Source organism: Nomascus leucogenys, chromosome 4 (genome assembly GCF_006542625.1).
Source record: "Nomascus leucogenys isolate Asia chromosome 4, Asia_NLE_v1, whole genome shotgun sequence".
Classification (NCBI taxonomy): domain Eukaryota; kingdom Metazoa; phylum Chordata; class Mammalia; order Primates; family Hylobatidae; genus Nomascus; species Nomascus leucogenys.
The window spans coordinates 137,567,900-137,581,461 of record NC_044384.1 but is presented as its reverse complement, the minus strand read 5'-3'; the positions used below and the strand labels follow the sequence as shown (position 1 = coordinate 137,581,461).

General features: G+C 35.1%; 1 protein-coding gene across 4 annotated transcripts in view; it reads right to left on the bottom strand.

Moving 5' to 3' along the window:
• The window catches only part of SGCZ (sarcoglycan zeta), a 1,114,856-nt gene that overhangs the window by 18,351 nt on the left and 1,082,943 nt on the right, over positions 1–13,562 (bottom strand). For all 4 annotated transcript variants that reach the window (XM_030812348.1, XM_030812347.1, XM_030812349.1 and 1 more), the window contains one exon: positions 5,117–5,189. In XM_030812348.1, coding sequence (XP_030668208.1) covers positions 5,117–5,189 — 73 coding nt within the window. The remainder of the gene's footprint in view (positions 1–5,116; positions 5,190–13,562) is intronic.

The window sequence follows — 13,562 nt, the reverse complement described above, 5'->3', positions numbered from 1 at the left end:
CAGGAACTAGAATACAGTGGTAAAAAGTGCTAGTATGAGAAGAGGTAGGATCCATGCACTGGTCTTTTTAGATCAGCTTTCTGCCTTGGGGATGCAACTGCCTGTGATCCCCTTAACATAGGACTTTAAGAGGAGGGTCCCCTCAGGCTCACATTCACTGTTATCCAGTGCAACTGGTTTTGTTTTTGTTTTCTGAGGCAATGAATTCAGAGTTGTTTTGCAGAAAGAACCACCTCAAATGGTTAGGTCTCTAGAGTTCAGCTCCCTCTCAGCAAGAATGTCAAACTTAAAAGCCTAGATGTGATGATGTGGAAGGAGTAGAGCCAGCATTTAGAAGTGGTTTCAACACTTCCATTTTCTTTTTTTTCACTCACCAAAGCAACTTTAAAATTTTAATCCCTATGGGCCATTTGGAGATCTATCTTCACATAATCCCTGGAGGTGTGAGGTTTTGAATATATCTATTTATTTTTAAGAAACATCTCTATTTTTTTAATTAAACAAAACTCCCCATATTTTCCATAGAATATTTGGAAACTTGAAGACAATCACTCATAATCCTAAACTTTACTATTAGCATTTTACACACAATATCTAAATGTCAAAATTTGAATGTTAAAATGTATTTTTTTTATCAATGATTTTCCCTGATACACAACCCTTCTAGAACTACGCAGACTCTTAGCAACACAGTATCAACAATTGAATGTTGTCCCACTTCTGTCTTGTATGGAAACTCTCCTGTTCACTGAGGAGGGTTTCACAGACTTACTTGTATTATAGTAGAGGTTTTCAATTAAACTATTCATGTTATTATAAAACATCCTCTGGAAAAGCCTGTTGAGAAACGAAACCCCAGTTTATTGGTACTACTTGTGGATTTCTATGTAATTAGTCAGTGAAATTAGTGAATTATAATTGTATTCATTTGGAAAGCACTACAGCACATGTAGCAGGAAGTCTCAGACTGGCTTTCACAGTAGGTACCTAGGATTATGGCAGAGAGAAGGATTAATGTTTAACTCAAGTCCCTCTACCACCTAGTTTTTCAAAGCATTCTGGTTTTTTTATGGTGTTTATATACCAAAGATGCAACAAGATACTGTTTTTAAGGTGTTATGCAACCATCATATTAAAAAAAATCTGTGGCCTAAATCTCTGGAAGAATTCCCAACATTCAGAAAAAAGAAGAATTCAGACTTTAAAACAACTTAAGTTGCAAGATGCAATTATTAAATAGCAAGATGCAATTATTAAATATTAAGCAGAACTTAAACATCAGAAGAAACAGAAAGAAAGAGAGGGAAAAGGAAAGGAAAGAAAGCAAATACACTACTTTATCCTGATGCCCAGCAAAGCGATTTACCCCTTTATTGAGGGAATGTCTCAGACAAAATCCTGACTGCTAACAGCATTTTTTCTTGAATATATTAATGACGTGTATTAGAGCTATGTGTTTCTAGAGATTAACTTGGAGCTTGCAAACCTTAATATTTCTGTGTTAAGCTGTATTTCTGCAAGAATGAGAATTATGAAAAGATGCCAATTATATGATTAATCTGCACTTGGATTCTGTAAAATGAATTAGTATTTATTTTCTTATTCAGCAGTTAATGGATCTCAGATCCAAAAAAAATCTTTAGGAAATGGGTATTGTATATTTAGTTTCATCGCTTTTTACCGTAGGTACAGAAACTCTTCAAACTGTAGTAACTTAACTATATAGTAACGTAAGAAATAAAAAAGAATGAACATTGGGCTGTGCTGGGCAAATTTACTATTATGTCTTTGTTAACTATTTAAGATGTATTTTTTTAGCCTTTTAAAATACAGACTCCTACTACAAAACAGTATCATCTTATCTAAAAAAAGTCAAAATCCACAGTTTTAAAATGCACATGAAAACTAGCACAGAACTTGAGATACTGGACGCTCATCAAACATCTGCAGAATAAATAAGTTACAGAAATCCGTTACATTTCTTCACCAAAATATTAATATTCTATTAATAAACTTTTGAAATGTTTTTCTTTTCTAAAGTCTTTTTGTTCTCCACAATAACAAAACCAAAGAAAACATGGCTACTTACTCCCTAAATTAACATTTTATTGACTTGGCCAACCAATGAAACTGTGTTAATTAGAACTAGGCATCAACTAACAGTACTTACTTCCCTGAAAGGAAAATTGTCAGCAAGGCTTGTAAAGTTTTTCTCAGACACCCTGCTTTTAATCTTCATTACACAAATAAATAATTGAATACCTACATAATTACTCTACTTTGCTTCTGTTTCAGTTTGGAAATTTAGTAACACTTATCTTGGGGGTTGCCAGTCTGCTTTTAGAACCAGCTGATAAACCCAGCTTAGTGCAATGTTTACATAATGATGAATAATGAGAAAACGAAAACGAGAAACACCATACACCAGCTATAATATCATTCACATTTTCACTTGTGAAATATGTCAGCAAGATAATTAAAATACCAGTTGGTTCTTATTCCTCTTTTTTTTTTCTTTTTTGAGACGGAGTCTTGCTCTGTTGCCCAGGCTGGAGTGCAGTGGCGTCATCTCGGCTCACTGCAAGCTCCTCCTCCCAGGTTCACGCCATTCTCCTGCCTCAGCCTCTCCGAGTAGCTGGGACTACAGGTGCCCACCACCACGCCCAGCTAATTTTTTGTATTTTTTAGTAGAGACGGGGTTTCACCGTGTTAGCCAGGATGGTCTCAATCTCCTGACCTCGTGATCCGCCCGCCTCGGCCGCCCAAAGTCCTGGGATTACAGGCGTGAGCCACTGCGCCTGGCCTATTCCTCTTTTAACAATAGACTTTCCATAGTAAAAATTATAAAATGAGCATATAGTTACTAAAACATTAGAAATAAAAAAAAATTTCTTCTTTAAGTATAAATTTAAGTAAATTAAAAATACTTCTATAAATGTATTAAGTTTATTGAATAAATTAGTAAACAGCTGTGTCTATATTAAAACACAGGTGAAAAAAATTGGAATCAATGCTCTTCACATGTGCCTTTGTAATAATAACTGCAGCCACTTTCCTTATACCCCATTCATTTAGTTAATGTCCTCATTTTTCAGCTTTGCTAAGTTTCAGTAATTCACATTAACAAATACTGCAAATAGGAGATGTAAGATAACAGTGCTGGCTGCTACAGCATTAAGGATAAAGAAGGGAGATGTGTATCCTGTTCTAATGGAATTTAGAGTTTATTAGGAGAAGAAAGATACAATAAGTATTTTCACAAAAGTTGAATTCCTCCCTGAAAAAAGAGCCGTAAATGAAGACTGTAGCATCCTATGAGATGCTGTTTACACACACTCCTCAGCACTCCTAAATCCCTAGGGTTTCTATATAGAGTAATGATTATGTTGCTCTTCTAAAATAAGTCTTAGTCCTTGAAGAAGGCCCCTTTTTTTTTCTAATATTGTTCCCTAGTTTGTTTGAATCTGTGTTACTCAAGTAGTGAGAAACTGAGTTCTTTAGGAAATTTTATCATAGGACTCTAAAGGACTAAAAAATTTACTGTTGTAAAGTATGGTTTTGTTGCCTTAAAGATTTTCAACTTTATTTTTTGTTTCCATCTGAGTACATATAGACCCATCCAATGTGAAGGGCTAAACAGCAATCCTTATGAAAGAAAAAGGTTTTGAAACCTAATATTTTTATTTTGCTTCCCAGGACAGCAACTGTGTCTCTCAGGTTGATACTTTGATCCAACTTTAAAAGTGACTTTTAGTATGTGACTAGTTTTTATCAGCACTATGTGCATCTTTCCTTTTCCTATGCAATAGTAAGTGCATTTCAGAATGTAATTTACCTATCATAAATTAATTATTATTAAACCATAATTAATCACCAAATCTTATATACTGAATTAAGAACAGGCTGGGCGTGGTGGCTCACGCCTGTAATCCCAGCACTTTGGGAGGCGGAGGAGGGCGGATCAGAAGGTGAGGAGATAGAGACTATATCAGTCAACATGGTGAAACCCCGTCTCTACTAAAAATACAAAAAATTAGCCGGGCACAGTTGCGGGCGCCTGTAGTCCCAGCTACTCGGAGAGGCTGAGGCAGGAGAATGGCGTGAACCCGGGAGGCGGAGCTTGCAGTGAGCCGAGATCGCGCCACTGCACTCCAGCCTGGGCGACAGAGAGAGACTCCGTCTCAAAAACAAATAATAATAATAATAAATTAAAAAAAAATCTACTGAGCAGTTTTGTATTAGGGATCTAGATTTTATTATTTTGAATTTAATCAACAGTGGTAATAATTATCCTGGGAATAATTCCCTATAATGTTGGAATTTTCTGGGTAGTGAGAGCTTTTACATATAACTGCCTCCTAGAACCGTCACACTGTCAGGACGTAGCTTATTCCATTGGAAATATTAGACTGAGGAACCCCATCATAGTCCAACTAAGTTCTGCATTTTTCTGATTTGCTTCCATATTACCCTCTATATAATACTCTCTGGTCATTTATAGCTTTCTCTGCTCCCTATTTGCCCTGTCTTTGTTCCTATATATGTCATATATTTCATTATATATGTCGGATTTTCCAGCATTCCTTTTTTTGTTGTTTGTATTGTGTTTTGTTTTGTTTTTACAGATGGGGCCTTGCTGTGTTGCCCAGGCTGGAGTACAGCAGCATGATCATAGCTCACTGCAGCCTCGACCTCCTGGGCTCAACCAATCCTATGGTCTCAGCCTCCTGACTAACTTGGACTACACCTGTGCACCACCATGCTCAGCTAATTTATTTTTTATTTTTCGTAGAGACAGGGTCTCACTATGTTGCCAGGTCTTGAACTTCTGATCTCAAGTGATTCTCATACCTTGGGCTTCCAAAGTGCTGGGGTTACAGGCGTGAGTCACCATGCCCGGCCTCAGCATCCCTATTTTTATTAGTTCCTCTCACTTACTCTATAAATGCCTTTGCATTTTCTTTTCCACATTCTTCCTGTCTAATATATTCATTTTTGTATTTATTTTAAGTATATTGGGGAAAACATTGTTTAGTTGTCTATTTTAGTTCTTCATATATTAAGGATTATCAACAATGATCGATTTTATGCCACAGGTATAAGAGGAAGCACTTACCTGAGATCTTGGGATGGTTCTGCTCTGATGTGCGGCGTCTCCACAGAGTGCCCAAATACGGCTCCTTCAGTGCCTGGGGGTAGCAGGAATATAGCAGTCAGTATAAGCAAGTCCACACAGTGGCTTTCATCTCCATGTTTATGCATCAAATATTCTTCCAAAAGAGAGAAAACTTAAAATAGGTATATATGATGTATTAGTCCATTTTCACAGTGCTGATAAAGACATACCCGAGACTGAGAAGAAAAAGAGGTTTAATTGGACTTACAGTTCCACATGGCTGGGGAGCCCTCAGAATCATGGCAGGAGGCAACAGGCACTTCACACATGACGGTGGCAAGAGAAAAATGAGGAAGACGCAAAAGCAGAAACCCCTGATAAAACCATCACATCTCGTGAGACTTATTCATGACCACGAGAACATTATGGGGGAAACCGCCCGCATGATTCAAATTATCTCCCACCAGGTCCCTCCCACAACACGTGGGCATTATAGGAGTACGATTCTAGATGAGATTTGAGAGGGATCACAGAGCCAAACCGTATCACAGGATATGAATGAGAAGAATTGGAAGAATATCACCAGGCAGGGAAGAGTCAATCAAGGTAAATCTAAGTGTCATTATATTAACCGATTTTAAAATTAAATTATTTATAAAAGTCAAGAGTCAGTGAGTATTCCCACTCTTTCATTAAAGAACTAAAGCTCATCTCTGTCCCCTTCCTTATTTTCCAGTTCAGTGAAATTGAGGGAGGGCTAAGTCACAATACTCAATTCTGTGTTTCTATAAATAATAGCAGGTCATGAATAAAAATGTGGAGGTGAGCTCCAGTGTAGCCTATTATTGTTTTTTAAAGACAAACCCTCATAGATGTTTAGCAGTTCTCACACATAGAGCTCCCACCTTTGATTACAGTAACCACCAACAGCTAGAGAACATGTCATGTTACTTTGACCTCTCTGGAGTTAGGCTTAATCTAAAATCATGAACTGCTTTAAATTGTGGTGTTATACTTGGTTTCATATGGAATCGTAGTTTTCTGAAGAGGTCATATACTCTGACACTTTTCTCAGGAGGCTGAATGATACTGTATCTCCACTTTCATTTACTGAATCCATTGTTTTCCAGATTCCCATAGCTTTTTCATAATTTAACTGAGCAAAATTGAAGGATTCTTCAATTACCAAAATAAAGTGGAAAAAAATGTTCCAAATAAGATGACATTGAGAAAATCTTTTCTGTAATTTTGCATAAATGTCTTTGATTATCACCCTCAAAATAAAATAAACTTCATGATTTTGTTTTTTGGTCTAATCTTCTTCAAACTTCTTGGTTTAAGAACCTCATATCTGTTCCATCAGTGGCTTCAACACTAGCTAAATTATACAATGTAATTTAAAAATATGTATTTGAAGCATACAAAACAAATCTGTTTTTGTCTCATGAGAAAAATCATGTAAAAGATATTAATGCAAGAGGCAATGATAAAATTGCCACTAGGAAATTAAAGTTAAAATTCCAATTCCTTAAAAATAAATTGCTATATATGGAAATGTATTAGAACCATCAGATGACTCCTTTGCATAATATAGCAATACAGACCTTGATCATGAATAGAACAGGAAGAGATTTTTTTTTTCAAAGACTGTATAATTTCATCTATATTATGGTGCTGAGGGGAAACTTACCAGGTTCTGCTGCAGTAAATCCCTAAGATTACAGATTTCTGTTTATAAGCTAAAAGCTATTGGCATTTGTTGACCTCTTAATGGGTTTAATAGTGTTCTCTCTTCTCTCTCTCTCTGTCTCTCCTGAGACTCTGTAGGACATATGGTCCTTGTTTTTAAAACTTTTTTCACGAATTTTGAGAAACTAAGGAGTTTATTCTTTTGATATTTTGGTAGATATTTATTTTATTATTTCTCCAAGTGGAACATTCCTTAAGATGGGTCTTTAAAAGTAAAACAGTAGTTTGAGGTAACACTAATTTTGTGACTATAGTGGGGATAGCATTTGAAAGAATATTACAAGATGTACATTTGTATATCTCAAAGAGAGACTCTGGCATTTTGTAGTAAGATATACATCCCAGAAAAGATAGTTATCCATGTGCAAAGTTTAAAAATTAACTTCCACTATTTCATGATTATGAAAATTTCCCAGATAAGGTTACAGAAATATAATTAAACATCAGTAACATTTACTGTCGAATACATAATGGCATACTTAGTAAGTACAAACTCTATCAGTGAAAATAAAAATAATACGATGTCATCAAAGTTTAAATTTTCAGTGAGAATTAAAAACTGATAGAGGTCTCAATTCTGAGTGCCAATATAAAAATAATCATTTTTAAAGGATTCTTGAGGAAATAAATATGTAATCATGCCACTTAAACGGTGAAATTGTAAACTAAATAATATGAGTGATTAACAAAATGCAGGCCTCTGGAAAATGAGAAATTCACTCTCCCTGTTTTTGTCCTGAATGTTAATAAGCAACACAGATAATCTTAAAGGAAATCAATAAGGGACGATAAAAGCCACCTGAACCAGGTATGAACTCTAACAAACAGCATAAAAAATTAAAAATCAGAACATGCACAGTGGCTCATGCCTGTAATCCCAGCACTTTAGGAGGACGAAACAGGCAGATCACTTGAGGGCAGGAGTTCCAGATGATCAGCCTGTCCAACATGGCAAAATCCCCTCCTGTCTACTAAAAATACAAAAATTAGCTGGGCATGGTGGTGCACAGTAGTCCCAGCTGCTTGGGAGGCTGAGGCAGGAGAATAGTTTGAACCTGGGAAGCAAAGGTTGCAGTGAGCTGAGACTGTGCCACTGCATTCTAGCCTGGGCAACAGAGGGAGACTATCTTAAAAACAACAACAACAAAAAGAACAAAACTATATCTCTCATGAATTGAAAATTTTTACCATGTAGATTACTAATAGAGTTGTAAGATTTAGCAATTAATAATATATGACACTGAGCTAATTTGAATTTCAGATAAATATCAAATCATTTTTTAGTATAAGTATAGGATATTTACAGGGGATATACTTATACTGAAAGCATGCCTTGAGTAATCAAGTAAATTCAAAATTAGTAAGGCATCATATACTTGATCTGGAAACCCTAACAATTTGTCAACATTTGTTTGGTACATAAGGACAGATCTGATTTATGCTCACTTAGAGAAAAGACAGACTGTCATGAATTCTCATATCACAGCGTCTAGAAACTATAGAAACAAAAAAGAAGGACAGACATAAAAAGGATAAAAGGAACATCACAGAGACACATATTAATATGTATATGTAAACTTACTGAATAAATGTTTTTCATTGCTATTGTAACGGGCTGTTCAAAAGCGTACAATGTTCAATACTGCTTGATTATAAAATCTTATAAAGGATGTTTCAGATGATTTAAACTGACTACAATGTTACAAGACACAGGGAAAACCTATACTGTTGGCTACTGCAATTGTCAGAAAAAAAACTAAGAAAATTCAGAGTCCAAAAGTAGTAGAAACCATTCATATGATAATTTCTGGCTTCTGCAGGAAAGAATAAGGATGGCATATTCTGCTTTGCTGCAAAGGAGAAAAGGCAGATATGGATTATGGTCCTACTTTGTATTTAAAGACAGTTTAAGACATAAGCTAGGATACTACCCTTTACAAATGCCTAACATAAAATGCCACACCCTCCAAACAAATTATTAAAATTAAATGTAAGCACCTCTTCTGATGTGGCTATCTATATTCTAAACACTATCTATACTATAAGTGTTATATCCTGCACTACTCATTATTCACCCAATGGCACCCATATATTTTTTACAGAAGTCATTGGTCCCAGAAGAAGAGGTAGCACAAGAAAAGGAAATCCAAGGAGAAGCATCAGAGAGAAAGCAAAGCACCAAGAAAGGCAAGAACAGCTCACATTGAGAAAAAGAATGTCAGGCAGGAAATTATATTTTTAAGTTATTTGAACTGATATTTGCCAAATGAGAACTTTTGCTGGCCTTTATTTTTCCAATAAAATCAACTACGATCATGAATGTTTTGAGTTGTTTTTTGTTGTTGTTGTCGCGGGGGGGAAGGTGCAAAAGAAGGGAATGGATTTTATGTAGATATCAACATGATGTGAAAGAGAAACTACAAGAGGAATCCAGAGTCCACGGGGCAAAGGTTAAAAGGACATGAACAGCTAGCCTCCCAGCCCTATTGCACTTGACAGGAATCTTAGACAGCTTTTCAAATTCCTCCACTAGAAGAGGGATAAGGTCCAGAGATATTTTTTCTAGATCTCAAGGGACAGAAGATTCCTATTTATTTATGAACTTCAAATTTGAATCTGTGTTAGTAAATATATTCGAACTTTTTGGAAGTCTTCCTACCTTACTTTCTTTTTCTTTATTTGCATCTGTTTCCCCCAAATCTAAACTGGTATTAAAATCTAGATTAAACTGGGAATAGACTTGTTTTATTCCCAGGTTTACTTATAATTTGTTTTTAAATCTTGGCTAAGTATTTAAAGCCCTCTGGTTTTTATTTGTAAAATTAAAAACCAGATCATGAATAACATGATCCCTAAGGTACTTGCAATTTCTAACAGAATTATATGATTTTTTTTCAAACACGTCAAAACTTGTATACTAATAACTCTTCTCATTCCTCCTTAAATACAAGTGGAAATGAGTTCACTCCTCCAAATCAACAGAAAATAAATTATTTTGGGGAAGGGATGGAGTAACAACACTGGAAAAAATAACTGGCATTTCTTTTATTCCATTAAAAAGGATTCCTTTGAATCCTGAAAAATTTATTACCTCTCAAAAGAAGAAATGTCAACCTATTTCAACATATACTACATCTCTTATTTGTGTTATTTTAATAATCTAAGTGGTGTTTTTCCCTCCACTTAACACCACAAAACACAACCTGTACATTGCTGGAGTGATTTTATCAAAACCATTGATATCTCACTTGTGCAAAAAGCTGTAATTATTTTTCTGGACACTGCTTTTGCCCAGCATTCAATACTCCTGTCATCTGAGCCCATTTCTGTGCTCAAACATCTTTTCTTCTTCTTATTTATAAAATATCTTTACTAATTTTCCCACCTCTTAAGGCATATGCAGATTTCTTCATTCTCTGAACATATTTAGTGTTTACTGCCTGTAACAGTTATCTTTAACCTACCACATCTATTCTTACATTTTGTATTTTTAATTATGTGAGCTGCTTATGTTTCAGGCCAAAAAATTGAAGATATATTCCTTATATGCCACTGTATTCCTGCGCACAACATGATGTACGGGAGGTAATTAATAAATATTGATAAGGATCCAGATTTCAAAGCCTTTTTTGAGTTTTCTCCTTTTGTTTTTTAATCCTAGTTTGATTAATGGTAACACCATATTCCACACACCCAGGTGAACTGGGGAAGTATACTGAGATGTCCTTTCTTGTTCAACATTCTTATTAGGCCACTTGTTTCCACAGCTTCAATATCACATACATTTTCTGTGCATGATTCCTCCATACTGGTGCCAAATGATGTTCGAAAACACAAAATTGACTTTGTAACTCTCACTTAAAATATTTTAAGTAAGTATCCAGTGTCTGTAGAAATCAAACCCAAATTCCTTAGGATTTATTGCCTAGCAGTGGTGTGGATTTTACATTTCAGTGACAAGACAACTCTTGCTTGTTTTGCCATGTTTATAGACGGTCATGAGAACCCCTTCTTGTTCTCAGCATATGCAACCTCTTTCTCCTCATTTGATGGTAATCTCTTCTCGTTTTTCAAGATCTGAATCTAAATCATAGTATCTGTGAAAGTTTTCTTGGTTCTTGCCGCTCTTTCTCCTTCTGCCAAGTTTCCCCAGGTCCTTTTAAAAATTACTGGTATATATTTCTAACATTATATTGCAATTTGCTTTAAGCTCTGATCCAGTATCTTAGGACTTTCTTGAAGTCAAAGACTGTCTTGATAAAAGTTGTATACTTAGTATTGATCATGGATTCTGCTACATAGTTGAGGATCAGTAAATTAAAGAATGTGAATAAAATAATAACTAACAAAAGCATGCATAAAATGCTATTTTATAACTGATATGTAAAACATGCCAAGTTTCTGTTTCCTAGTGTATCTCCTTGTTTAACACTTTAACACAAATTAACATCCTGAGATGATTATCTGAATGTATTGAAACTGTTATTATGAGCATAGCCAATGTGATTTTTTTTCTAGTGAAACAAGGAAATAACATTATTAATTGTCTTGGAAGGAAAGCAAAAAAGAACACCATATTGTGCATTTAGGACTGAAAAATAAGCTGCCAGGATTTCTGGAAAGAAATTATTTCAAAATCTGTTTGGACTTTTCATTTGGCATTTTTTTAATCATTTAAAAACATATCTCAAAGCCTTTACTTTTGGATGCCAAATAATATCCTCTCATCCACTTAAACAGTGTCAGAAGACAGAAAGAGATAAGGAAAAAGACAGTTGGTGATCAAAAGGAAAATGCATTAAAATAAAGCTGTTTTCTTCAAAATGAAGTATATTTCAAAAATAAATTGTTTGTTACTAATGAAATTAGACTAAAATATATCAGTACTGGAAACGATCCACACTTCCATATGGCTCTCATTTTGTAACCTTCAAGAAGTTATGTTTTACTAGCAGTTGTTTCTCTGAGTTTTAGGAGGAAAAGCTCTTCATTTATTAATTATTTCCATGCCTTTTAGTCAACAATAAGAGTAATACTTGAAATTTAAAATCACATGTAAAGAAAACAGAATTAAAAAGAAAATAAATTATTTCCAAATTGAATGAATATGTGGTTTGATGGAAAAGACATTTTTAAAAAATGTATATAAATAATCCATTTTCTAATTCTTACCTCCAAAAAAATGAAAAATTACGGTGGACGAGCAGAGCTTTCTTCGTTACTCTTATATCCAATAACTCTTAAGATATATATTCTCAGGAAATAGTTAATTCCAAAGCATGTGATTAGAGGTTGTCATTTTGCCCTTTACTTAAATAAAACCACTAAGCAAAGGAGAAGTAACACACACCTGAGGCTTGTAGAGACTCCTGAGTGAGAAAGCATAATCAAGAATGCCGCTTTAGCAAACATAATCTCTGTGGCTATGGACTTTTTAAAAGGCAGCAATATTTGATTCAATTTACAGCTTCATTGTAAACATTATAACTAACAAACTGAAATGCAAAAATATGCATTAACCTATTTGATAGCACATGAGCTACCCATACTGTCATTTACGACATTTTTAAAAATTTTATTAATGATTGATTGATTAATGATGAAATTGAGAAGATTAAGAAGATTCTGGCCAGGTGCGGTGGCTCACACTTGTAATCCCAGCACTTTGGGAGGCCGAGGCAGGTGGATCACAAGGTCAGGAGATCGAGACCATGGTGAAACTCCGTCTCTACTAAAAATACAAAAAAATTAGCCAGGTGTGGTGGCAGGCGCCTGTAGTCCCAGCTACTTGGAGAGGCTGAGGCAGGAGAATGGCGTGAACCCGGGAGGCGGAGCTTGCAGTGAGCCAAGATTGCGCCACTGCACTCCAGCCTGGGCAACAGAGCAAGACTCCGTCTCAAAAAACAAAAAAAAAAGGTGACTAATTTTGTGAAACTTATAAAAACAATATTTGCACTGAAATAGAAAATAAAGCTTTTTTAAAGTACCCGTTTAATTAATTGTTTTTAAAAACGTGTTATATCTTACCACACATTCATGCTTCTATCAAATTATACAGGGTTTTTTTTGATATTGCCATTATTATTGTTGTTAAACTGACTAAAATTATACATGAAATAATAGAAATCAGGCCTAACATCAGATACACTTTTCCACCCAGTTAAGTTACTGTGTAGCAAAATTTATTTTGTCAGTTCACTACACAATGTGACAGTATATAGTTTCTCTAATAGAGTAACATTAAAGAGGACATATAATATAACCAAAAATTTGAGTTCCAGATAAGTTTGGTGTCTCACTAGCAAGATGATGTTAAATAACTCATTTAATTTTTTTGAAATCTTAATTTTCTCATCTGTAAAATAAAAAGCAATCTGTCTCTTGTCCAAAAGACTATGTAGGTTTTTAAAGAAAAATTTTATTACGTCATATACATGTCATACATTGATACATAAATAGTGCTACAATGTATACTTCACAGTTGCTTAGCATTATGATGTCTGAGGTCAGTTAGAAGACTTTAAGGAGGCTGGGCGTGGTGGCTCAAGCCTGTAATCCCAGCACTTTGGGATGCCGAGGCAGGCGGATCACGAGGTCAGGAGATGGAGACCATCCTGCTAACATGGTGAAACCCGCTCTCTACTAAAAATACAAAAAATTAGCTGTGCATGGTGGCGTGCACCTGTAGTCCCACCTA